The sequence below is a fragment of the Perissodus microlepis genome, chromosome 3, assembly GCF_051167445.1.
Source record: "Perissodus microlepis isolate ML-2025 ecotype Zambia chromosome 3, ASM5116744v1, whole genome shotgun sequence".
In the NCBI taxonomy this organism is placed as follows: domain Eukaryota; kingdom Metazoa; phylum Chordata; class Actinopteri; order Cichliformes; family Cichlidae; genus Perissodus; species Perissodus microlepis.
The window spans coordinates 12361778-12388643 of NC_140463.1; the positions used below are offsets into that span (position 1 = coordinate 12361778).

Genomic DNA, 26866 nt, shown 5'->3' on the forward strand with positions numbered 1-26866 from the left:
ATGTCTCACTAAAGGTAAAAGCTTCTTTGTCACTCTGCAAGAAAGGGTTTTATTTTAACATTTAAATGTTTCATTATTACTCTTTTTCAATGCTCATCAATGTTATGTTGTGTTCGTGCTTGGCTTGCTCTGTAGATCTTATCATAAATCTGTCTGTGTTTCTTTCTTTTTCTTTATTTCTCATGAGGATATATGTTTGGTTTCTTTTCTGTGGAAACGTGATAGAGCTTTGCAGCATTACCCATGACCACAGTAATTTCACTGAAATCCTGCTCTTCCAGTTCCAGAGAGATGAACAAACCACCTGAGCTCAGCTCCAGATCTCAAAGAGAAGCTGCAGCACTAAAGGCTTCAAAAAAGTTCATCAGTTTTATCTCACAGCTAATCTTTACTTATTAAAAATCAAATACAGAGCAAACATTTCTGACACGTTTCTTTATATCTGAAATTTTTAAAAAAAAATCATTTGTTAAAAACTGCTGACATTAAATCTGAATATTGGCTTTCTTTATCTACACAATATATTCAAATGAAACCTGCACAGATGCACAGTGAGCTTCCTTGTCTTTTTCTGATTTTCTTTGCAAATCAGAAAAAGATTTGCAAAGAAGGTAAAGGACGAGAAAATTAATAAATAAATCTGGATTTCACTGAAACATGCCAGGCTCTAGGAGGCGGTGTATTAAAAAAGATGAATAATATTCATCTTTTAATATTTAAAATCCTGCCGTAATGGCATTTTTAATACAAGTCCTTAGAGGCTAAAGTAAATAAATATTTTTTTTCTCTCGACGATTTCTTTCTTTCAAAGGTTTTTTAGTGAAAGCCTCGGCTGTGTGGCGTGATTCCTGGGACACACATCTCGGCGGAAGGAGAAATAGTTCCCATATTAAATGAGACTTAGACTTGATCTTTTTGTCTGTGTTATTTTCTTCTGTTCTCTTTCTTGGTAATGAAAGACAGATTTACTTTACATCAGTGAGGTTACACATCGATCTTCTAATATCCGGATCAATAAGGCGAAACATATCGATCGGATGTTTCTGTATCAATCCGCAGGCGAGTATAAATGTACAGTTGCTCCTACACAGCCGTGATTATGACCAACTTATTTAGTCTTGTTGTTATTATTATGACTTTCGGTATGATGGCGCTTCGTATTTTAGCTTCTACAGGTAAGCTGAAAACTATTTTTATTAACAGCTTCTGTTTGTTCTATGTGAACATTTTTGATTAAAAAAACAAACAAAACAAAATACAGACAAATCGTCTGTGTCTGTCATTAGCTCCAGAGCTTCCTAAACACAGTTTTTAATAACTAAATAAAGAGCAGAGATTATTATTTGTTTGTTTATTACTTTTTTTTGACACTAGGCTATTTAAAATCTCCTTTTCGGCTCAGGGCCAGGCTGTTTACCGCTATTAAGAATAATAACGATTCTCCTATATTTATATTCTTCTTGTGTATGAAGAAGATGTATGCTTGTGTATTAAATTCCTTGTCTGTGTGCAAAAACTTGGCCTAATACGATGATTCTGATTCTATTCTTGCTGTATGGCGCTTTGCTTTTAACAGACGTCTCAGAGGACGTTTGATGGATTTCGAATTTGGACTAAAATGACTTTGGGGCTGGTGGTGAAGCTAATTAGCTTATGAGGTTCTGATTTGTGAAGCTCAGCAAGATGAATTTGTGTCCTATTCCACTGAAGTCTGACACATGGTGCTGCTCACATTTTTTCCTGGTTTCTTTGCTGTGACTTTACACTAAAAGTGGTGAAGCAACAACTTGCATCACAAATTTGTTCAGCCTCAAAGTGGCATGTCGGTCCAAAGATTAGTTGCACATGTCTCAGGCTGTATAATGGCAGGGTGTAAAACTATTCAATGCTTTTAGGTTAAAGCTGAGCTAAAAAATGTTGCAAATATATAAAGAGTCACCTTAAAACAATAAAGCTGGAGATCATACCTCACATCTGTTTTATAGCTGACATTCATAACGTGTGAGAAGATATAGAAAGTATAGTCACATGTTCATGAGATTGTTGTTTATCAGACAGCGAAACAGCTCAACTCTCTGTTTCCATTGTAAACTCCTGAGTATATATATATATATATATATATATATATATATATATATATATATATATATATATATATATATATATATATATATATATATATATATATATATATATATATATATATATGAAACAATTCCATAAAATTCCATAAAAAGATGTTTCTGTTTTGTTCTTTTCTGCACTGACATTTTTAGTTGCACTTCATGACACAGAATAAATGGTAAATGGCCTGTATTTGTATAGCGCTTTACTTAGTCTTTAAGGACCCCAAAGCGCTTTACACTACATTCAGTTATCCACACATTCACACACTGGCAATGGCAAGCTACGTTGTAACCACAGCTGCCCTGGGGCGCACTGACAGAGGCGAGGCTGCCGGACACTGGCGCCACCGGGCCCTCTGACCAGTAATGCTGAGTTCAAACATTTATTCATACTGCTCATGTTCGTGAAGAGCAGGAGCAAACAAATTTCCCTATGAAAACTCAATCAATCGCATTATGAAGCGGCGTAAGAACAAGAAAATGAATAAATAAATCTGAATTTCACTGACATACCAGATGGGGGGGAGCCATTTAATCTATTGACATTTTTTTAATCTAATGACTTATCTATAGAATAAATAAATGAATAAACATAGATTGTTTTTTTTAAAGAAAAGCCTTTGAAAAACACTCTGCGGTGTGAGGTAATCCTATGAAAGCTCATCTCAGCAGAAGGAGAAATAATCTCATCAGCTGTTTCATTTGATTGCCAGTTTACTTTCTTCTGTTTCTTTTAGTGATAATCTTATTCACATTTCCTTCAAATCAGTGAGGTTACACATCGATTTTCTGATGTCTTGATCAACGATGACACACTACAGATTGAATGTTTCAGTATCAGCCCGCAAGTATAAATACGCAAGTGCAGGAAAGATTTTTTTTTTCTTTTACTATTAGCTTGAACATATGTAAAAGAACAGTTTTAATCTTCACGGTCATGCTATAGACCCTGGCAGTAAGCCAAAGCCAAATAGTTTTTGTATGTTCTGACTGAACTTTCTGTAAACACTCTTCTGGTTTTTACAGTGTTGCTTAAACACTGTTATTATAATCATTTTCAGTTGTTAGAAGACAAAAGAGAGCTGGCATGTTTGGAGTGCTTTGCTGACACCAGACAGTGTGAACTGAATATTTTTTTGCAGTATCTCCCTTTGGTTTTATAAATTGTCATAGAGCTGGCTGTACAGACAGGTGCTGTTTGCCCAGCTCACAGGATCGCTGGTTTGGTAGTTTTATAGTTTGGTTGGACTTTGTCTAAAAAAAAGTGAGTAAACAAAATTTTGTTTCTATTATTTGGCTTATGAGATTTTGATTTAAGAGACCCCATGTTTCTGTCTAGACACATAGGGCTGGTCTCATTTTTTTTATTTTCTGGTTTCTTTCTTGGGACTTTGCATTAATATTTGTGAAGCCACAGATTAGATAACTGCAAATTCAATCAGCTTGCAGAGATTACCTGCACAAAAAAGAGCTGAATTGTGTTGTATATATGTTGACTGACAGTAATGTTGAAGCTTCATGTGGTGAATTGTTTGACCTATCTGCTCTGTGTTGTTTCCTCTTTCAGACCAGAAAATAGAGTTTGGACAGAACGCCAGTCTGCCATGCCAAGCTCCAAACAGCAACATCATCATTGTGGAGTGGAGCAGAGTTGACCTGGTCAAAAAATGGGTCCTTTTGTACAGGGATGGGCTACATGAAGATGGTGAGCAGCATCCATCTTTTAAGAACCGGGTGGATCTGCAGGACAAACAGATGAAGGATGGAGACGTGTCTCTGATGATGATGAATGTGACGATCAATGACACTGGAACATACAAGTGTCGTGTCTTCATTGGAGAAACACGCTCGTGGGAATCCATCAACAACATCAACCTTCATGTTGTTCCTCCAGGTGAGTGAGTAGAGTTGAGTGTGTGTGTGATCAGAGGTGAAGCTGCTTCCTGGTTGTTGATGTTTGTTTCTAAAGATGTTGTTGATGAGACTTTGTAGAAAGCAGCTGGTCTGAGTGATGTGATCAGAGTGCAGTAGATAATGTCTGACAGCAGTTTGAAGAGGAAATGGATTCTGTTCTGTTCTTCACTCATCACCTACCTGACAGCTGACACCTCACACCTGTTTCTCACCTGCAGGTCAGACAGGAGGACACACAGAGGATGGAGGGAAGGAGGATGTATCTGTTGGGCTCATTGTTGGCCTGTCAGTTTCTGCTGTGCTTCTTCTTGTTTTTGTTTTATTCATCCACAGAAAATGTAAAGAGCAACTAAAACAAAATTCACAAAACTCTGACAGTTGAAAATGAACTTCATCGTCCTTCTCCTCAGCAAACAGCTGAAATAAAAATATTTGTTGATATATATTACATAATAATAAATATAATTATTAATAACAATAAAACAGACAAAAACACAAAGACAAAAAAAAAACAAAAAACACAAAGACAAAAAAACAACAACCTTTCACCCCCCTTCTTGAATTGCCACCTTATTGTGGTGGAGGGGTTTGTGAGCTCAGACGATCCTGGGAGCTGAGTTGTCTGGAGCGTTCAGCTCCTGGTAGGGTCTCCCATGACAAACAGGTCCCAGGTGATGAGTCAGACTAAGAGCAATTCATGTGCACTGCAGCATTGATCAGTATTTACACTGTAAATGCTTCATTTGTTGTTATTTTTTTATTTAAGAGAAATGTGTACAAAGCAGTTACTGTGCTTGTTAAGCTTTGTTTTTAATTAAAAAAATATATATTTTAAGTAAAAGTCTTGTGTTTGTTGTTCTTTTTCAGCACTATTTCTGGATTAAAAATTTCAGACTCTTTATTGTCATCACACTAGCATGACAACATTAAAGCAATATACTTCCTCAGATGGTGCATACAAAAACCTAACATTTACTGACAAGGATATAAATACAATATGTAAACATAGTAATAGTAATGGGTACCGGTATCCGGTGCCATGATGGCACTGGTTCTGACATAAACGGTAGTAGCCAGACCGAAAAGCAGCGCACATTTCGGTGCTTTTTTTTCCTGAGCTGTGATACACTTTGAATTCTAGCCAATCATTTTACGTTTCCGAGGATAGTAGGCGGGTCCAGGTACGTACGTTCTTTTAGAGCAGAGCTACAGATTAAAAATGCCCAAGGCTAAGCGGTCAAAAGTCTGGCTGTACTTCACAGCAAAATATGCAAACTCAGCAGCCTGCAACAAGTGCTTTAAGCTGATACTGTGATACTGTCAAAGGAAGTAACACCTCAAATCCGATGAAACACCTGGCGACGCATAGCACTTTTTTTAAAAGCCGAAAAATGTGCCGTATTTGCTATTTATGTTCCTATTTTCCTATTTCAGTTAGAAGACCCAAATGCCATGTTCAGATGGAAATTTTAGAATGTTGTCTGGTTTTAAACCTTTCAATCAAAAAGATCCCTCTCAGATGGATTAGCACAAGCTTTGCTGCAGGTTTTCTTTGTTAAATAGGCAGAAAAGTGAGTCTGTTGGAACATAACGGCTCTGTAACATGTAACTACTTTAGCTCTGAGACCCTCTGGTGGTCAGCTTTAAACCCTGTGAGGCTGCTCTAACAGACAGGATGGACAACTACTTATTCATTCTCACTTAAAAAAATGTTTAACAAACCCAGAGAGTTTATTTGACAGGAGAAACGTCTGAACGTGGAAACATTCATCAAGTCTGACTCGAAACATGCCTTCTTTTTCCCTCATGTCTCATGGTAGCAAATTTGAATGCCCTTCTAAGTCATTCAGATGTCTTTTTGGTGAAACTGAATTTAATATTAAAACACTTTAGAAACTATAAAAAAAAATATTGAAATGAATGAGTCATTATAAAAAGGCCACACAAACTCTGTTCTTGCCTTATATCTTGTATTTCCATGTATGTTTCCAAATTACGATGATCACCTGTTTTCCATTTTCCAAGTAAAATATTAGTCTTAGTGTTCACTTGGTGGCGGAGATGATTGTTTGTAGAAGTGTGACAGGACTGCGTGCGTGCAGTACTCACCATCCTCATGGTGCCTTTGTGGAAACAGGACATTAGGCGACCACCAGTATAATATTAAATATGTGACATCTGAAAATTTAAGGTTTTCCTACTTGATAAAATTTGATTTTTGTTAATTAATTTCTATTTGCAGTTTTTTTCTGAGTTCCATCTTGTTGCTCTTAACAAGAATGACGCCCAAATATTTCTGCCTATTTTAGGCTCTGAAATATAACAGCATCAGAGGTAAGGAGAATATAGTTCACTAAATTAAAAACGAGTTTCAGATTTCAAATGTGGAGAAAAATTGGTAGCTCAGTCACATCGAAATATTCTTGTTCATTTCAGTAGATCACAGCCTTCGAGAGAAAATAATAGTATTGTTTCAGTGACATTGGAAACGTTTTTATCAATTTATTTTCATACATTTAGCTTTGACTAACAGAGTTATTTGCTCATGAGCCCAGTTATAGCCAAGTACTGTAAGCAAACCCATATATCCGTTCGCTTCCACTTATCCTGCAGGGTCACAGAGGGGCTGGAGCCTATCCCAGCTGTCTTAGGGTAAGAGGCAGGGTACACCCTGCATAGGTCACCAGTCTGTCGCAGGGCACAGAGACAGACAACCATTCACACTCACATTCACACCTATGGGTAATTTAGAGTTACCAATTAACCTATCCCCACTAACTGCATGTCTTTGGACTGTGGGAGGAAGTTGGAGAGAACCCAGGAGAACATGAAAACTCAACATGGACTTTACTTATCTTTTTTTTCTTCTCATTATTAATTGTGTTTACAAAATCCAGAGTCGACTGACAGGAAGAATCTCTGAATGTGGAAACATTCATTACCTCTGACACATCAAATGGACTGAAAACTGGAATGCAGTTCAGCAGGTTTTGGGTGAGCTAGTTTCTCGGAGGCTCCTGAGCTGCAGTGACATTTTCTTGTGTGTCATCATCTGATTAGCATCGCTGTCATCATCCTGCTTAAATCTAAACATTTCCTCCTTGCATTGTTTCCCTCGTGTCTCTGTACAAACCGCAGTAACAGTAAAGTTCAAATCCTCTTCATCTCAGTTGTTCACAGACGTCGTTTTGATGAAACAGAATTAACTGTATGTTAAAACTAATAAAAATAAATGATAACAATAAATAAAATATGAATGACTCAGAATAAACTGGACACACAATCTCTCTCTTTGCCTTGTATCCTGTGCGTCCATGTATGTTTACACATTACAATGACACCTGTTTCACATTTTCTAAATAATCTATAATGACATTAGACGTACTTGCACAGAACTGTATCATGAATGAAACATGCAAATTAACATCTGTTAGGTATATTTTCTTTTTCTTTTTTCTTTTTTCTTTTTTCTTTTTTGCCTTTTTTGTTTTTTGCCTGTCCTGTTTGGTTCTTTTTCCATCAGAATTATTGTCTAAAGGTGAAGAAAGATGCCCAACGGATTTACTTTACCAAATTGACCATCCCAGCCTTGCCGCAATGGTCTATTTGATTCACCTTTTATTGTTTATTTTATTTTATTTTCACTTGTTAAGTACGGGACAGACTTGACTGGGGAAAAGAAAGGGGAGAAAGAAAGAGGGAAAGAAAAACAGCGGAGAAGAGGGACGAGGATAAAGGTCAAAAAACAAAAAACAACAAAATAAGCAGACAAAAAATACATCTATCGATCACCTGGATCACCTGTTGAGAACGAAAGCAGAAGAAAACAAGCAGAAGAAAAAAAAGAGCAATACAATAAACAACATCATGATGATATATGGGAATGTAACAGTAAATACTAAATATTAAACATTATTGTGCAGCATGTAAGATCGACAGCACACAGTGTGCTTTGAGGTAGGAGCCAAAAAGGGTGTAGTTTGTGTGTGTGAGCACCCGTGTGTACACCTGTGAGCATGAGCGCGCTTGTTTTTAAAAGGTTCCTTCATGTAATGATCTGCTAGAGGGTGTGGGGAGCCACAGCCCCGTCCTCCAGGGCATGAAGCAGGTATGGAGGAGATCAAAACTCCAGACATCCAGAGGCCCCCAGAACACAAGAGACCAAGGAAGACCAACAGAGGGGCAGCTGCGCCACTATCCCAGAAAGAGCTGAGGAGAGTCCCAGATGAGGGGTCACTGTTAGGTATATTTTCACTTTATTAACTTAACTCTAATCAGCTCACATGGCTGATCATTGTGGTTGCTGTGATGTTTGTTTAGAGAAGTGTGACAGAACTGAGCTCAGTACTGTTAAAAGCAGCACTTTACCAAGTTCTTTTAATTCGTCAGAGGCAACCGATGGAAGACAAAACACTGCTCAGTAGACCATTTAACACTTTATTTCTCTTTAACAATACTTCTAGAAGGGAGATGCGTCCTGCATGACACGCTGCCGCAGGTCTCAAAATGGTGACGAGCCCCTGACAGTTTTATTACAGAAGCATCTCATTCTAGACTAAACAACAGCATTCCCGTAACTCTCCACAGAAAATGGTTCCCTCTTATCTATATTTTCCTGGGAAAATATAGATAAGAGCAAGCATGAGTGAGAGTCTGCAGCTTTCTACTTCCCAAGGACACAGTCTCATGCCTTTATAGTAGAATATATATATAGATATATATAGAAGTAGAATATAGTTCACTAACTTCATTAGACAGCTTCAGTTTATTTCAGTGGATCACAGCCTCTGAGATATGAGCATTTCATACATTTGACTTTGACTGACAGAATTAACTCACCTGCTCATGAGCTCAGTTATAGCTGCATTACATAATTTATTTAATTAAGCAGTTTATGTCATTGGGATTAGAATTTTCTTAAGATAAACCTGTGTACACACACACACACACACAGGAATGTCAATGTATTTGCGAGTAAAAATGTCTTTGTTTCACTGGCATGCAGTTCAACAGTTTATTAGTGAGTTTGTTTCACACACACCTGAAGATGAAGTCAAATACAGTAACGAGTGCAGCACCCTACTGTCATAAGGGCCTCAGTCATAAGTGTACTTGTGCAAACCTGTGATGGTATATTCTTACTCTTTTCTCATCAATGCTATGTTGTGTACGTGCTTGGCTCTCTCTCTGTGGATCTATCATAAATAAGTATGTCTGTGTTTCTTTGTGATCAGCATTACCCATGATCACAGTAAGTTCACTGGAATCCTGCTCATCCAGTTCCAAAGAGAAGAACAAACCAGCTCATAGCTGATCATTAGTTATTTGAAATCAAATACCGAGCACACATTTCTGATGTGTTTCTTTATATCTGAAATAAAATTGACCTTAAATCAGACTTTATGCCAGTTACCAGTTCAGTAAAGTTCTGCAGATCACAAATTTGTCCAAAACTGCTGACATTAAAACTGAATAGACTATGTGCATCTACACAACATATTTAAATGAAACTGCACGGCTGCATTGGTACTCCAACTTCCTCCCACAGTCCACAGACATGCAGTTAGTGGGGTTATGTTAATTGGAAACTCTAAATTTGAATGTGTGAATGGTTGTCTGTCTCTGTGACAGGCTAGCGATCTGTCCAGGGTGTAACCCTGACAAGGATAAATAGAAGAGAATGGATGTAAGCGTCACATGGTTGGACTGTTGGAGTAGATGAAAAGTAGATGACCTCTGGCTCAGAAGTGAAATCAATTGACCTCTGAGGTGTTCCTGCTTGAATAAATGCTGGTCAGTAGTTTCTTCAATTTCTCTCAAAACATAACTCGGAATATTTTTATAATTTTAAAAAGACAAGCCTAAAGTCACAGTCGCTGCTTGACCAAGAAATAAATAAGAATTTCAAGTTATAATTTCACAGTTATTTTGAAAGTATCACAAGACCAAAGTGACTGTTGGTATTTCTCCATAAAGTCCATCAGAAAAAGATTTTTAAAGATGGACGAGAAAATTCATAAATGAATCTGCATTTCACTGAGACACAGAGTGTCACTGAGACATGAAAGGCTCTAGGGGGCAGTGTATTAAAAAAAGTTGAATAATATTGATCTTTTAATGTTTAAAATCCTGCTGTATAGGCATTTTTATATAAACCATCAGCAGCTTAAGTAAGTAAATGTATTTATTTATTATTTTATTTATTTAGTTAGTTATTATTTATGAATTTTATTTTAATATTTCAAATGAAAGCCCCAGTTGATCCCTGGGACACGCACATACGCGGAAGGAGAAATAGTTCCCATATCAAATATTGCTTAGACTTGATCTTTTTTGGTAGTTTTACTTGCTTCTGTTTTCTTTCTTGGTAATGAGAGACAGATTTACTTCAAATCATTGAGGAAACACAACGATCTTCTAATATCCTGATCCATAAGGTGAAACACGACGATCGGATGTTTCGGTATCAATACGCAGACAACTATAAATACACAGTCACCCCTGAGCTTGACTAACACCTTTAAGTTACTTGTATTTTGTTACATCATCCTGCATTTCGGGATTGCTGACAGTACGTTAAGAGGTTAATACAATTAACTTGATATATTTCATCTCATTCTCAATATGCTAATCTTAGGTTACCTTATATATTCATTTAATATACAATATCCTGCTACAATCAGCTGAAGTGAGTTTGTTTGCAGGGGGAAGGAAAATGGTGGTGAGGTCTACAACTTTTAATGAGTGGAGATAATACTGAGAGGCTGAGCGTGTGATGGCAAAGTTTAAACTGCATCAAGGACAGAAAACAAATCGCCATCGTGAATTCAACTCTGTGTAAAAATCTACAAAAAGAGCACGCTAACACCAAGTTAAGCAGAAAAAAAATTCTTACAGATTCAATTTCCTTGAATTAAAACTCTTCAAACAAACACACTTTGTTCTTTTTAGCCATGAATGATGTTCGTGCTGTTTTTAGTCTGTGATCAAGGTTAAGCTGTTTGTCTGTTCGTTGTTATCTGCTGAGTAGAGGTGTGAATCAGTTAGAGATAAATTTTCCATCAGCGCTTTTTCTCAAACCCACAGAACCACACAAGAGGAACGACATGTGAGAGCAAAGTTTACTGATGTTGCAGAGGAAGCAGGCGACAGCACGGTGCCACGCTTATAAATGAAATGAACAAACAGCAAAGTTACTGAGGACATTTAAAATAATACATTACATTTATATTTTTAATTACTTTTAGTTAAACTATATACAGACAGACTTATACAACCACAGAGAGTGTACATTATAATGAGAAGACACAACACAATATAACAAATAAGTATTACAAGTCAAATTCCTCAGGTCTGATGGGCTGTGTGGACCAGTTAGAGACCAGCAGCTGGACATCGGTGTTTGGACTGGTGGACTACTTCAGTGAAGAGGAGACGTCTGACTCTGGTTTAAAGTATTAACACGAACACACACAGGTCAACATGAGAAGAATAAGCAGCTCTGAAACTCTGTTATGTTTATGTGAAGTAAACTGACAAAATGGGGAGAGGATTTAAAGCACTTTAAAACACGGTGAGGGAGACATTGTTTCTGAAGTATTAAACTGGTTACAGGAGAAACAAACTCAAGTTAAAGCTTCATTTATGTGAGTTCAATTTAAATTAAGCTGAAACTTTTGGGGAATTTGAAAGTTTCAGTATTAACTATGAAGTAAGTGATGCAAATGTTTGTTTTTTTTTTGTTGTTGTTGTACACAGTAAACATGAAGCCTAATTGAACTGATCTAAGTTTGATTTTGTTTGCACACTAACAGTCCTGCAGTACAACCTGAGCAGCTGAAGTATTTTTATCTGACAGAGGAAACATGACGACCACAGAGCTGGTAGTTTCTGTTAACAGACTAACCACAGCCTGAAAAACACACAGCCGAACATGCAAAGAACAGCATTCATTATCACCTACAAACTCACAACATACAACTTTGTTCTGCCGGCCGAAAGTGGCCTGAGCATAAAACTCCTTTTCTCTCTCCTGTCTCACAACTTTCAGCTTTCTCAGGCTCTCTGCTGTCTGTTGGTCTCTTCATCTCTCCTGGCACAAAAACTCCAGAGAGCACAAGTTCTAGAAGGCAAGACTACCAGGTCAACTTTTACCAGGTTAAAAGATATTTAAGACTTTAATGCTGAAATGAAAATCTGTTTTTTTTGGGGTTTTTTTTTTTAAAATCCGTCCAGTTACAGCAGGAGAGTGATTATTATGAACAATCACTGAATGTCAACTGGGAAAAAGTTTTGAATGTTATTTTGTCAAAGACTGAAACAGTGCTGCTACTATAGCTACATATTATACTGAAACACTCAGAAACTTTTAAAATAAAATGTACACAAATTTGAACTAAAGTTGCCAAATTCCAGATTGTCAGAGATTATCAGTAGATGCAGCTAATCTATCAGTATGAGAGGCCTGTGTGATATTCTTCCTGAGTAAATACAGCTATGGCATGGGTTTAAGAAGTCTTACATGACCTCTTTGACATGTTGCATTAAAAGATTTTCAGACAACTTTACATCTGAATCTGAGGTCAAGGTCACCAATGTTTGAGCTTGTATGAGATTTTTTGTACGTAGTGAGTTGTTGAATTCATAAAGTTGTGTGTCACATTAGTTTAAGCTCAGTGAGTTCACAGAGTTCCTTTAACAAAGTTTTATAAAATTAAAATTATAACATGAAGCCTAAACACGTTAAAAACTACCTCTGCTTCCTCTGATTGGCTGTTGTTGATGACTTGAGATTTTCTGTGACTGTACGTGACGTCATTTCCAACTTCTCCATCAGCTGAAATGAGCCAGAATGAACAGCAAATGGATTCACTGTTTCATGCTGTGAGAAAAATATTAGTGAATATTACATCAAAATAATTGACTTTGTAAAACAAAGTCTGAGTCTCACCTTCAGTTTTCCTGTGAACACATGGTCTCCCTAACAGAACCAGTAACACCAGTAAGAACCCACAGATCGATTTAAGAAATGACAACACAGAGAGAGCAGTGGAGGACAGTGATGGAGGAGGTGTGGATGGAGGTGGAGGTGTGGATGTAGGTGGAGGTGTGGATGTAGGTGGAGGTGTGGTGGTGTGTTCCCCTAAATAAAGCAAACACAGTCATTAAGTTGTCGTCACATTGTGAATGTTGAAACCTGCAGAAACACAGACAGGTGAGTGTGTCACCTGTGACAGTGATCCAGCTGGATGGAGACTCTCCATGACCGCTGATGTCACACTTGTAGAGGCCTTCATCAGACCTGGAAACATGCTGGATGGTCATGTGACCTGTAGGCTGCTTCCTGATGAGGGAGCCATCTTTATAGAAAGCAGCTGGGAGGTTGGAGGGAGTGGTCTTTGTTTTACAGAGCAGAGTGACGTCATCTCCCTCCATCACAGGGAGGACAGGACTCTGCAGGATCACTGATCCACCTCAACACAGAGACAAAGTACAGCATTTCATCCATTTACACACAGCTTCATCAACACTAACTCCACACACTCAGCTTACCAGCGACTGTCAGGTTAACCATGTTACTGATGGGGCCCTCTCTGGACTCACACCAGTAAACTCCACTGTCTGATGGGTAAATGTAGCTGATGTCGCAGGAAGAATCAGCTGCTTCTCCCCACCCATCTCCACACTGAGTCCTCTGTTCTGTGCTTGTGTTTCTCCTCAGAGTCCATCCAGCAGAGCTGTCGTCCTCCTCACAGCTCAGAGACACAAAGTCTCTAATAAAGAACTGAGAGCTGCTGGGACTCACAGTCAGACGAGCTGTGAAGAAGACTTATGGAATATTATGTGCATAAATAAATGATGTGACTACACTTCCTTTATACTTTATGAGGGTTGAATATTCAGCAGGCTGTAGTGATCAGTTTCTGTATGATTATCATGTCATGCTACAACAAAGATTAAAAAAGGATGAGGCACTTAGTGAGGTTTAGTTCATGTCAGGTTTAAAGTGTGACAGAAGAAGGTTACTGACCTTGGTTTGTTGTGCAGCTCAGCAGTGAGATCAGAACTAAAGAGAAATGACACTCAGGTTGATTTAAATGTGACATTTAACAAAACAGGAGTAAAAGCAAATCAAAACTTTTGAGACCACAGATATAATGTTTTGTTTTTTTGTTTTTTCCTGAGTTATGCACTGATGAGTGGAGAAAGGATAAAACAGTTTCCTCTTTAATGTCCTACACAGAGGCATGTGTGCTGGACTAGAGTGTTGGTAATCTGTTAATATCAGCAGTGACACAATGTAAAGTAGTACATTTACTCAAGTTAACTGAAATTCTTCATACTTTGTACTATATTCAACTATTTCTTTGTTTTACAGCTTTCTGCTTTGGCTTTGCCACATTCTGGATTCAAACATTGTCCTCCACACAATATGTTTTAAGGTTTGTTTTTACTATATGTTGTTATATTATTATAGATAAAGTTACTGAGCAGTAAGTCTATATTTCATTGAAACATTTGTGTGGCAGGCAGGATAAGGATGAAGATGCTGGACTCACAAGACAAAGATGAAATCAAAACAATGTTGGAGTCGTTTGAAATATAAATAAGCAAAACAAGGCAGTGCTGGAGCCAGGGGTACAAAATAGGAATCTAGAACAAGACACAGAACACAGGAGCACACAGCATTGCAGACACAATGGGAGAGTATAAATATACTTGTTTAAGGGTTAAGAGGGGAGAGGATACAGGTGGGAAGAAATCAGAAATAATGTGACAAGAGAAATTAAACTACATAGGAAATATAAAAGACAAAAGACCACCAAAATAAAAACGGAAGTATCTGATGACAGACTCACAAATGTGAACTGGAGATAAAATACAAACATGGAGGAAAGACTGAAGGAACAGAATAGGAACACCCGTCATCACACAGTCAAGGAACTAAAATAATATAACAAGAAATACAGAATCACCAGAAAAGCAAAACTAACATCATGAACAGAAGGCTTTGGAGCACAAATATAAATTCAAACCAAAAGGAAGCCACAAACTCACAACACACAAAAAGCTGAGAAATTTTACTTTTCGGATTGTGAAATCTTTGTACTAATACTTTCTGATATTTATGAAAGTAGCTCCTTTTACATTTTTGTAAATTGCTGTTGAACACAAACCACATTAAACTACACTAAATGTTATGAGTGATGTACACAAAACTGTAAATCAGTGTATCCATGTCAATTTTCTGCACTGTATTAATTTATTATGAAATATTCTGATTTCCTGTTGACCCTCTTCCTTCTTGTTGGTGTTCTTGATAAAAACTCATCTACTGCCCTCCTATTCTAATCCAACCTGAATGCATGTTTCTGAAGAAATGACAGATATTCATGGATAATCATTTCAGTGTACTTACTGGGCAGCCACAGCAGAGATGTTTTCTTCATCCTACTCTCTGTGATATCAGGTCAACACTTTAACCAGTTCACAGTCAGTTAAAGTCAAACCCTAATCCTCTGCTCTGTGACAGGATGTAAGTGTTGTGGTTTTTAGTGGAAGCAAAGTTTCTTTGTCTGACTGCAACAAATACCAGAGAAAAAAGCTTTAAAATGGTAAAACTGATTATTAAGTGACTGTAGACATGGGCCCCAACAAATTTAGTTGACACAAAGGGGAACACGGGTACCTCTGAGATGCCTTCACTGACTTAAAAACAAACAAACATTGTGAGTGTCTGAAGTCAGTCAGGAAACCACACACTCAAAGAAACATGTAAATAACAAAAAATTTATATTTATAGATCGCCCGCATGGTGCCTTCACTGACAGAATTATGTCTTTGTCATTACAGAGCAAACTATTCTTATCTCAACAATGATTATTAATGATTTTTAAAATTTTTATCTAAAAAACATTGGTTGTGTTGATCGTGTTACAGATTCGTGGAAACAATTTGCATCTTCCTGTAGCTGACCGCAGTTCATCTAAGAGGAAGTGAGCTCGAAGGAATGCCGTTTGACTGCATGTCTCTGCTTTAACCACTTATATGCTGTCATGGCTGAAAGGCTTCATGCAGGTTGACCACCACTGACTTCCTGAAAACACTACCCCCCAAAAAACTGTGAAAAAACTCACTCTTACCATACCACTCTGTCCATAACGCACTGAGCGTGTTTTTACAGTATTTTTCTATTTACCTGTGTTTTCTGACTTTGTCACGATTTCCCTGCATCATGTACCCACATAGCAAGCAGGTCTGGCCCAGATCTGGTATCATGCTGGCTGACTTCTGGCATGATAAGACCTATGTCATCCAGATGTGGGCCAGGTCTGGCAATGATGGCACCGTTTATGTTCCTATTTTAGTCAGAAGAGCCAAATGCCGTGTTGCAATACTGTACTGCTATCAGAGGTGGAAAGAGTACTAAAATATTTTACTCAAGTAAAAGTACTATTACTTTGCTGAAATTTTACTCAAGTACAAGTAAAATTACCTGTCTAAAAATGTACTCAAGTAAAAGTAAAAAGTAGCTCATTTAAAATGTACTCAGAGTAAAAGTTACATAGTTACTTTTCTGTCAGCAGGAGGACAGCCGCTTCTGAGTAGTGCAAAAAAAAGACAGTGGGATATACAGGGAGTGCAGAATTATTAGACAAATGAGTATTTTGTCCACATCATCCTCTTCATGCATGTTGTCTTACTCCAAGCTGTATAGGCTCGAAAGCCTACTACCAATTAAGCATATTAGGTGATGTGCATCTCTGTAATGAGAAGGGGTGTGGTCTAATGACATCAACACCCTATATCAGGTGTGCATAATTATTAGGCAACGTCCTTTCCTTTGGCAAAATGGGTCAAAAGAAGGACTTGACAGGCTCAGAAAAGTCAAAAATAGTGAGATATCTTGCAGAGGGATGCAGCAGTCTCAAAATTGCAAAGCTTCTGAAGCGTGATCATCGAACAATCAAGCGTTTCATTCAAAATAGTCAACAGGGTCGCAAGAAGCGTGTGGAAAAACCAAGGCGCAAAATAACTGCCCATGAACTGAGAAAAGTCAAGCGTGCAGCTGCCAAGATGCCACTTGCCACCAGTTTGGCCATATTTCAGAGCTGAAACATCACTGGAGTGCCCAAAAGCACAAGGTGTGCAATACTCAGAGACATGGCCAAGGTAAGAAAGGCTGAAAGACGACCACCACTGAACAAGACACACAAGCTGAAACGTCAAGACTGGGCCAAGAAATATCTCAAGACTGGTTTTTCTAAGGTTTTATGGACTGATGAAATGAGAGTGAGTCTTGATGGGCCAGATGGATGGGCCCGTGGCTGGATTGGTAAAGGGCAGAGAGCTCCAGTCCGACTCAGACGCCAGCAAGGTGGAGGTGGAGTACTGGTTTGGGCTGGTATCATCAAAGATGAGCTTGTGGGGCCTTTTCGGGTTGAGGATGGAGTCAAGCTCAACTCCCAGTCCTACTGCCAGTTTCTGGAAGACACCTTCTTCAAGCAGTGGTACAGGAAGAAGTCTGCATCCTTCAAGAAAAACATGATTTTCATGCAGGACAATGCTCCATCACACGCGTCCAAGTACTCCACAGCGTGGCTGGCAAGAAAGGGTATAAAAGAAGAAAAACTAATGACATGGCCTCCTTGTTCACCTGATCTGAACCCCATTGAGAACCTGTGGTCCATCATCAAATGTGAGATTTACAAGGAGGGAAAACAGTACACCTCTCTGAACAGTGTCTGGGAGGCTGTGGTTGCTGCTGCACGCAATGTTGATGGTGAACAGATCAAAACACTGACAGAATCCATGGATGGCAGGCTTTTGAGTGTCCTTGCAAAGAAAGGTGGCTATATTGGTCGCTGATTTGTTTTTGTTTTGTTTTTGAATGTCAGAAATGTATATTTGTGAATGTGGAGATGTTATATTGGTGTCACTGGTAAAAATAAATGATTGAAATGGGTATATATTTGTTTTTTGTTAAGTTGCCTAATAATTATGCACAGTAATAGTCACCTGCACACACAGATATCCCCCTAAAATAGCTAAAACTAAAAACAAACTAAAAACTACTTCCAAAAACATTCAGCTTTGATATTAATGAGTTTTTTGGGTTCATTGAGAACATGGTTGTTGTTCAATAATAAAATTATTCCTCAAAAATACAACTTGCCTAATAATTCTGCACTCCCTGTAAATCTCAAAGTAGTTCTTTTTTAGTGAAAAGAAAAACTTTACAAATTAAAGTGCAGTGGCAGTTAAACTGCAAGTCTATACATGAAAATGGATAATGGTCACCAAACCAATCAACCAAACTGTCAGGTATCTCAGTGTTTTCAATACAAAACCATATCATTCTTTCACATGAGAATGTGTTCTAAACTGTCAAATAAGAGAACAAGTACTGAACTGAACGGCAGCTGCTTTAAAAATGTTTTTTAATTTTTTAAACTTGGCCCTGCCCTACTGTACCTCTAGATTAAAGTTCCTTTGTATCCATCCTAGAGTGTTACTCTCTGAACCTCCTGTTAATTTTGAGGAGCAGTTGATTTTCAAAGTTAGTAGAGTTCATCCTTGCTCACTTTGCAGTGAACAGTAGTCCAGCACAGCTAAAGAGACGCTCGCAGGCAGCTGAGGCAGGCAGGCCAGTGTTAAGTTTGAGAGAAAGTTTTTTGACGTCCCTAATAAGACATCAATGCATTACATAGCTACCGCTGGTAAATTATACCAATATACCTCGTGGTTTGTTTTTTTTTATTGGACAGTAACAGGCTAGTTAACGGAAGGTTGCAAGTGCTAATTAACAAGTAACAGAAGTCAGCTGTCTTTGACTAATCTAAGGTAAGTGAGCGCTCTGTTATTCTTTTGCCTGCAGTGTGAACATATGTGGGTTAAGTAAGAAAGTAGCCGCTTCTGTCTTTAATTTAACTATTTTTTTAAATAAATTATTATTATTAACAAACAGGAAAAACGTAGGTAAACACATTTTCTTTTGGCAATTTACCAACCCAGTAAAAAAAATGTAAGTTGCGTGGACAACAACGTGCCCGATTACAGCAAGTTGCTATACCAACCAACGTTATCTGTGTTCTTCACAGATGTCTTAACTTAATGTGATTAATTTGAACACAGCCTTTTTGCTACCATAACGGTACGAGTTGTATTTAACTTACCTCTACATGCTTGCGCAGGTTTGATGTGGAATTTTTAAAAGCTGCTAACTCGGTCTCTCTGGGCAAACACAGCTTACACTGCATAATAAAGCTGTTGCCTTTCTTGCACTTGAAGCCGAAATGGTCCCTTAAATACGGCCAGGGGTTCATATCCGTTTCTTCGAGTTCAGGGTCAGCAGAATTCGACGGGGCTTCTTTTTTCGCTGGATCCGTAACACCGACGTCAGACTCCATCTTTAACGTGACCTTAGCGCCAATTTGTTCTACTACCCATCATTCCCTGCAGTATTTCCGAAGCGCAATGTTTTTTTGTTTTTTTTTTAATTTACTCAGTAACGGGTGTGATTGAAAACGTAGTGAACTACAATACTTTTTAAAAAATATACTTAAGTAAAAGTAAAATTACAGACTTGAAAAATGACTTTAAAAAGTACAAATACACAAAAAAACTACTCAATTACAGTAACGCAAGTAAATGTAATTCGTTACTTTCCACCTCTGACTGCTATGTTAGCCAACATTTCAAATGCAGGTTTGACATGTTTTGTGAGTGTACACTTTATCCAAAACCTAGTGAGGGTTTACTCGTGTTTACCACTGGGTGGCTGTAGCTCAGGCGGTAGACCAGGTCACCTATTGATCGGAAGGTTAGCGGTTTGATCCCTGGCTCATCCAGTCTGCATGTTGTGAGTGTTAATGTGTATGAATGTAGTTAGGAAGCACTCAGTCACGAGAAAGTATGTGATTGGTGTATGTGGCATGTTGTCTGGAGCACTGTGAGTAATCTAGGAGAGTTGAAAAATGGAATATAAGAATCAGTCCATTCACTGTCTGAACAGTGTTTCATCATCTTACTTTTGCACAATTATGCACATGTTGTTATTACATGGCTTAATTAAGGTACACATTAGGCTCACATCTGGGGCCAGAGCTGAAACTGTTCTGGGCCAGCAACGGGGCCAGCAATGTGTCTGCAACTGGCCCGTGGCTGCACACAACTTACACATGGCCCACATACCGCAAAGATTGGTGGCCCAGACCAGGTTTGCCAGAGGTAATCCACACATGGGCCAGCAAAGGACCACCAGTGTGTCTGCAACTGGCCTTGTGTTGGCCAATGTGTGGGCCACCTTTGGCAAACCAGACCTGGGCCACCATGGCCAACGTGAGTTCAAGACACTGTACTCAAGTTCACTGTACTCAAATTTCCTCCACACTCTCCAGGTCTTAATGTGTATGTGTGCCTCACCCTGTGAATGTTAGAAGCTGAGTAAGTGCAATAATTACACTGTGTTCCAAATTACCATGCAAATTGTATTTAAGTGTCATAAAGATTAAATATGTTGTTTTTCAATTAAAGTCATGGATGGCATTGAGTCTCAGGGCTCTTTAGATCACTAAAATCAATCTCGGACACCTGTGATAATTGGTTCACTATGGTTAGATATTTGAAGATGCTGTTGCCTCTGGAGCCCTGCGAACATCAAGGTGTAGGATCCTCCAGAGACTTGCAGTTGTGCATAAAACTTCTATTCGGCCACCAATACTCACAAGCAACTACATGAAGACTAATTTTCAAACGGTCTTGTTCACTGATGAGTGCCGTGCAACCCTGGATGGTCCAGATGGATGAAGTGGTGGATGGTTGGTGGATGGCCACCATGTCCCAACAAGGCTGTGACGTCAGCAAGGAGGTGGTAGAGTCATGTTTTATTCCGGAATCATGGGAACCATATGTTGGAATTGATATTTTTTGTATTGTCATGTGTGCTTAGAAACATATTCCATTCAATTCAATTTTATTTATATAGCGCCAAATCACAACAAAAGTCGCCTCAAGGCGAAAAACCCAACAATCATATGACCCCCTATGAGCAAGCACTTTGGCGACAGTGGGAAGGAAAAACTCCCTTTTAACAGGAAGAAACCTCCTGCAGAACCAGGCTCAGGGAGGGGCGGGGCCATCTGCTGCGTGAGAGAAGGAAGACAGGATAAAGACATGCTGTGGAAGAGAGACAGAGGTTAATAACAGATATGATTCAATGCAGAGAGGTCTATTAACACATAGTGAGTGAGAAAGGTGACTGGAAAGGAAAAACTCAATGCATCATGGGAATCCCCCGGCAGCCTACGTCTATTGCAGCATAACTAAGGGAGGATTCAGGGTCACCTGGTCCAGCCCTAACTATATGCTTTAGCAAAAAGGAAAGTTTTAAGCCGTAGAGATAGTGTCTGTCTCCCGAATCCAAACTGGAAGCTGGTTCCACAGAAGAGGGGCCTGAAAACTGAAGGCTCTGCCTCCCATTCTACTTGTAAATACTCTAGGAACAACAAGTAGGCCTGCAGAGCGAGAGCGAAGTGCTCTAATGGGGTGATATGGTACTACAAGGTCATTAAGATAAGATGGGGCCTGATTATTTAAGACCTTGTATGTGAGGAGCAGGATTTTGAATTCAATTCTGGATTTAACAGGAAGCCAATGAAGGGAAGCCAAAACAGGAGAAATATGCTCTCTCTTTCTAGTCCCTGTCAGGACTCTTGCTGCAGCATTTTGGATTAGCTGAAGGCTTTTCAGCGAGTTTCTTGGACATCCTGATAATAATGAATTACAGTAGTCCAGCCTGGAAGTAATAAATGCATGAACTAGTTTTTCAGCATCACTCTGAGACAGGATATTTCTAACTTTAGAGATGTTGTGCAAATGGAAGAACGCAGTCTTACATATTTGTTCAATATGTGCGTTGAAGGACATGTCCTGGTCAAAAATGACCGATACTGAAATGACACCAGGCTGATACTGTTTATTCAGCTTTATCTCAGAGGGAAACTCTGTTTGTTTTTTTAACAGAGTTTCCCTGTTAAAAAATTTATTTAACTGTTAAATCCCATCTACAGAAACAAAAACAAAGACACTGACACTGAGCAAAGTCAAGCAGAGTGACACAGTTACATCAGACATTCACATTTTAGCTACAGACTCTTAGTACACGACACTGTAGGAGAACGACAAATAAGTTATGTATAACAAAAGAAGAGGCATGGAAAGCAGGTCCAAGTGTTTAACAGGTAACACACAACAACAAAACAAATGTGCAGCTGCACTCTTTTATGTCCTAATGGGATGCTGCAGATGTTAGCTGCCAATCAGATATGGATCATGGATCATATATGTGTGTGTGTGTGTGTGTGTGTGTGTGTGTGCGTGTGTGTTTAATGTAACTGCAAACTTCTGTAAATTTGTACACTGTAATTCACTAACAGCATCTTTTGATGAGAATCTTCCTGGAAATGTAATTACACATCACATTGATGCACCCGACACTAACAGTGATTATTCCATTCAGTGTCATTGTTTACCTTTTTGCATCTGGCTACTTCTTCTTCTGTAGTAGTTTCTGTAGGAGTGAGCATATCTACAGTAAAAAAACCAAAACCAAAACAAAAAAGTGACAACTATCAAAACACACTCAACACCAACACATGTGGATGATTTCTTGATAATACAAAACACACACAACAAAAAAAGCTTAGAGAAAATGTATACATGTATAAATTATATATTGGCATTTTGAGGAGAGGAGAGTACCCATTTTCAAGTAGATTTCTGCTAATTTATACACAAACTTACTGTTTAACTATGTCTGTAGTAAGTATTGCCACCACCAAAGATCCATTATTATCCACGCTGCTAGTTTCTGTCTGTCCTCAGAACATCAGTTTATCCTGTGGTTCATTCGTCTATAGCAGGGGTGTCAAACTCAAATACACAGTGGGCCAAAATTCAAAACTGGAACAAAGTCGCGGGCTAACGTTAATATTTATTGAAATATATCTTTTCTTATGGACTCAAACACGTTTTGCTGAAAAACTGAATATGGAACAAGCAAAGCTTAATACTAAACAATATATATATTAGCTGTATAATACCAGTAGGCCAGCTCTGATAGTAATTTGGTATGGCTTCGTGGACCAAATGTAAGTAGGCTGCGGGCCAAATTTGGCCCGCGGGACAGAGTTTAACACCTATGTTCTATAGCATATGTAAAAGATAAACAAGCCAACAACAAAAACAGCTGCAATATAAACCCCCTGACCAATCATCAGTCCATCAGAAACAGCCTCTCTGCGTCTTGTTTGACCTGCAGGTGAGAAACAGGTGAGAGTTATCAGTTGGGAAAATCTAATGTGATGTGAATGTACAGAAACTCTTATAAATTATCCACCAAAATGTAAAACCATAAATGAAACACATATAAAGCACATAAATTAGTTTCAGGTTTAGATAAGCTGCACAGGCACGTACACACTGGGATACATCTGTGAGTTTCTTCCTCTCATTTTAAGCCACTGTGAAACTTAAATGCTTCTTTATCTAATTAGATTGTCTGCTTGTGTATCTAACCTATGCTCTATGATAAAGCAGAAGTGTGTAGTAGTGTAGTGTAGTTTGTTTTTGAAACATGGCTTCTTGCTAAGCAATTGTTTGTCTTATTAAAAATTCATCATCACTGAGCGCCATGTGTGTTGGTGAATACATTGTTCTTTGCCTATAATTTTTAAGCTAGTACGTCCATTTGAGAAAAATAAATATTTCCTTTCTCTGGTCTTAGTCTTTTCTGTAGCCATGAGAGAGAATCACCTCTGATCACAACCTACTGTCTTACCTGGAGCAACAACTCTCAGGTAGATGGTGCTGATGGTTTCATCATCTGTATTTCTTCCTCTCTGTACAACACGACACTCGTATGTTCCACTGTCCACAGTCGTCACTTCCTTCAGAATCAAAGACACGTCTCCATCCTTCATCTGTCTGTCCTGCAGATCAACCCGGTTCTTGAAAGATGGATGTTGTTTGGTTGGATCAAACTGCTCTTTCCAGTACAAAAGTAAATATTTTCTCTCTGCTCCACTCTGCAGCAATGATGGAGTTGTTGTTTTTTGGAGCTTGACATGGCAGAGTGACCGTCTGTCTAGGCACTGCTTTGATGTTTTTCTGGTCTGAGAGAAGGCACAAGACAGAGGTTACAAGGATCTAAGTAAAGCTGTTTACTTCACAGTGAGACCAATGAGATCATCTAAACCAGCGGTCCCCAACCTTTTTTGCGCCACGGACCAGTTTATGCCCGACAATATTTTCACGGACCGGCCTTTAAGGTGTCGCGGATAAATACAACAAAATAAAACTAGTACCGTTACCGAAAAAAAGAAGATTTATTCATAACACACGTGAAAAGACCCAGGAAAACCGAGTTAACGATAAAAACGATAACAAAATAACGCTGAAAACCGATAAAAACCCTGAAAACCAAACATTTCTCACCCAAGCCTCAACTCTCGCGGCCCGGTACCAAACAACTAACGGACCGGTACCGGTCAGAGGCCCGGGGGTTGGGGACCGCTGATCTAAACTAAACAGAAGCAGACAATGAGTTAGGCTGTGTGTCACTATATGCATGTGTATAACCTTGATGTCTGCAATGTTGCAGTACAGGAGCTAGCTCTGAGCACAAGATTCATAGAAGCTGGGGTCCATCACACCAGGCAAGATCTCAGTTCTCATTAGATATTGATTGAGTGATCATTTATTTTAAGCATATATGTACAAAATGAGAGCATGTGCACGGGAATGGTTATACTGTCCTCTAGTACAGGTTCTTGAAAATGAGTTGAAAGAAGTAACACTTATGTACTCTCACCCCCTTCACATGTTTATAGCTCAGTCATGTAGTTGTTCAGTTGCTTTCTGAGTGTGTTTAATACATAAAAACCATAGAGATACAAAAACTTTCCTATTAGTTCTTTAAAATTCTCATTACCTCTGAAATTTTATCCCCCACCTCTCTGGGCAAAAAGATTTTTAATATTATGATATTAAAATACTGAAAATATAATCTTTTTTATGGTAATGGATTTTAGAGTGAATATTGAATATCCTATTACACTACCCAGCGTCTCTGATTGGAGTCAGTGATTCTTCTATTTTGTGCAGAAGTCAGCAATTGACAAACATCTGAGTGTAGAGGAACTTCCTGATGAGATTTGCTTTACTGTCCACAGAGTTAGATTAAAGTACAGATTATATTGTGAGCTGAAGATGAGGCTAGCTTGTCCAGAAATTGTCTTTTACACTAATGACTGATACAACCTGGATTTTAACGTTTGTTAAGGTACAAACTTCTGCAGATTTAGCAAAGAACAGATCTAGAAAGAGATTTGTATGTATGGAGAAACAAAGCAAGTGAAGCTAAAGAGGACAAACCCAGGCTATCAGGGTTCTAATTAGCGCTCTTTAAACAGTTTCATCTCAGGCTTAACAAAATCACAGTTTTCTCTCAGTCTGCTCTCTGTATCAGGGCTCCAACAACCAGAGGAGTTCCAATTCAGGTTTAACTCTTAAACTGTGGTGAGATTTTGCAGGTCACACAGCCTACTTAAACCTAAACACCCAAACACACTTTTTAATAATGATTACAAACAGAATTCTTGATGAGGTATTATTTCATAAATCAGAAAAATCCTGTTGCATTTAAAACAAGTTCAATCTCACCTGCAGAGACACAGAGGAGGCAGGCAGAAAGTAAAGTCCAGCAGAGACACTCAGTTTTTCAAAGGTGACTAATGACACCCACACCTCAAAGAAAGATTTTCTCTTTATGTCCATTTATGTTGTTCAGTAAGTAATAATTTCATTGATACTCCATATCAGTCATCTTCTTTAAAAAAGCACACTTTCTATTGTGTGTAACCGTTTTCATTATCATGGAGTTTCACACAATAACACAGAATCAGGTCTATTTTTAATGCTTCCTTACAGTGGAGTTTACTGGTGTACCAACACTAACATGTCTTGATGCATGCTCAGTCATCCAGGTAAGTAAACACTAACATGGTTAACGTCACAGTCCTTGGTAAGCTGAGTGTGTGGAAGCCTTTGGACTGTGGTCGTGTAAAAGTTGTGTGATTTGTATTTGATAAATGTCAAACTCATGAACGTGTGACTCAGACTGGACCTCTGGATCATTTCTTCTTTTCCACTTCCTGATTCAGCACAAACCCCACAGTCTGAAAAGACAGTTGAATCTTCAAATGACTTTGATTCACATTCACAAGTCTGCTTCCATCTACTGGTAGCCTCGAGCTATTACATTTATTACATTACATTTCTTTATAAAGTGTCTTATGACAGTCATATAGGTGCTTCACATCAAATAAAAACAACAAAATGAAAAACATACAAGTAGGATTAAAATGACACCAAAACACTGAAGATTTAAAAACACAACAGTAAATTGGCACTTTTACAAAGACAAGCCCTACGGCAGTTTTTTGAATCTAAACTTATGGGGGAGCCAGCACAGCAGCAGAGGTTGAGCGGGTCTGGTGGGGAGTTTTGCAGCACCTCTTTGTACAAGCTGCAGCCAAAACCAGGGAGGTTTTGTTGAGGCAGGAAAAGACAGAGAAACAGTAGTGTCACGATCCGCAGTGGCAGACAGAGTGGAGAGTGTGTGGAGACTCAGGTGCAGACACAGGCAAAGACACGAAACTGAGTTCAAACGAAAAGCGAGCCTTTATTTTGGCTGATGACATGGGGGTCAAACACACATGAGGTGATCAGGGAAAGTGGAGACACATGGGGACACAGCTGACTAG

General features: G+C 38.6%; 2 protein-coding genes across 2 annotated transcripts in view; one reads left to right on the forward strand and one right to left on the reverse strand.

The window, feature by feature from the left end:
• The first annotated feature begins 1099 nt into the window (after nucleotides 1–1099).
• LOC146389953 (neural cell adhesion molecule 2-like) overlaps nucleotides 1100–26866 on the forward strand; it is a 165595-nt gene continuing 139828 nt past the window's right edge. The window contains exons 1-2 of the mRNA XM_084920193.1: nucleotides 1100–1175; nucleotides 3694–4020. Of these exons, the coding sequence (XP_084776319.1) occupies nucleotides 1100–1175; nucleotides 3694–4020 (403 nt within the window). The remainder of the gene's footprint in view (nucleotides 1176–3693; nucleotides 4021–26866) is intronic.
• Nucleotides 11160–15690, reverse strand: LOC146389954 (high affinity immunoglobulin gamma Fc receptor I-like). The gene is made up of 7 exons (XM_084913518.1): nucleotides 15460–15690; nucleotides 14071–14106; nucleotides 13593–13856; nucleotides 13268–13513; nucleotides 12991–13182; nucleotides 12794–12876; nucleotides 11160–11484 (listed from the first exon to the last, which is right to left on the reverse strand). The coding sequence occupies exons 1-7, from the start codon at nucleotides 15488–15490 to the stop codon at nucleotides 11461–11463; spliced, it is 876 nt and encodes a 291-aa protein (XP_084769644.1). The 5' UTR covers nucleotides 15491–15690; the 3' UTR covers nucleotides 11160–11460.

Coding starts and splice junctions, on each gene's coding strand:
- LOC146389954 (XM_084913518.1), bottom strand. CDS start 15,490: ATGAAGAAAACATCTCTGCTGTGGCTGCCCA. Junction 13,183..13,267: donor CAGCTGGATCACTGTCACAG/GTGACACACTCA, acceptor TGCTTTATTTAG/GGGAACACACCACCACACCT. Junction 12,877..12,990: donor TGTTCACAGGAAAACTGAAG/GTGAGACTCAGA, acceptor GGCTCATTTCAG/CTGATGGAGAAGTTGGAAAT.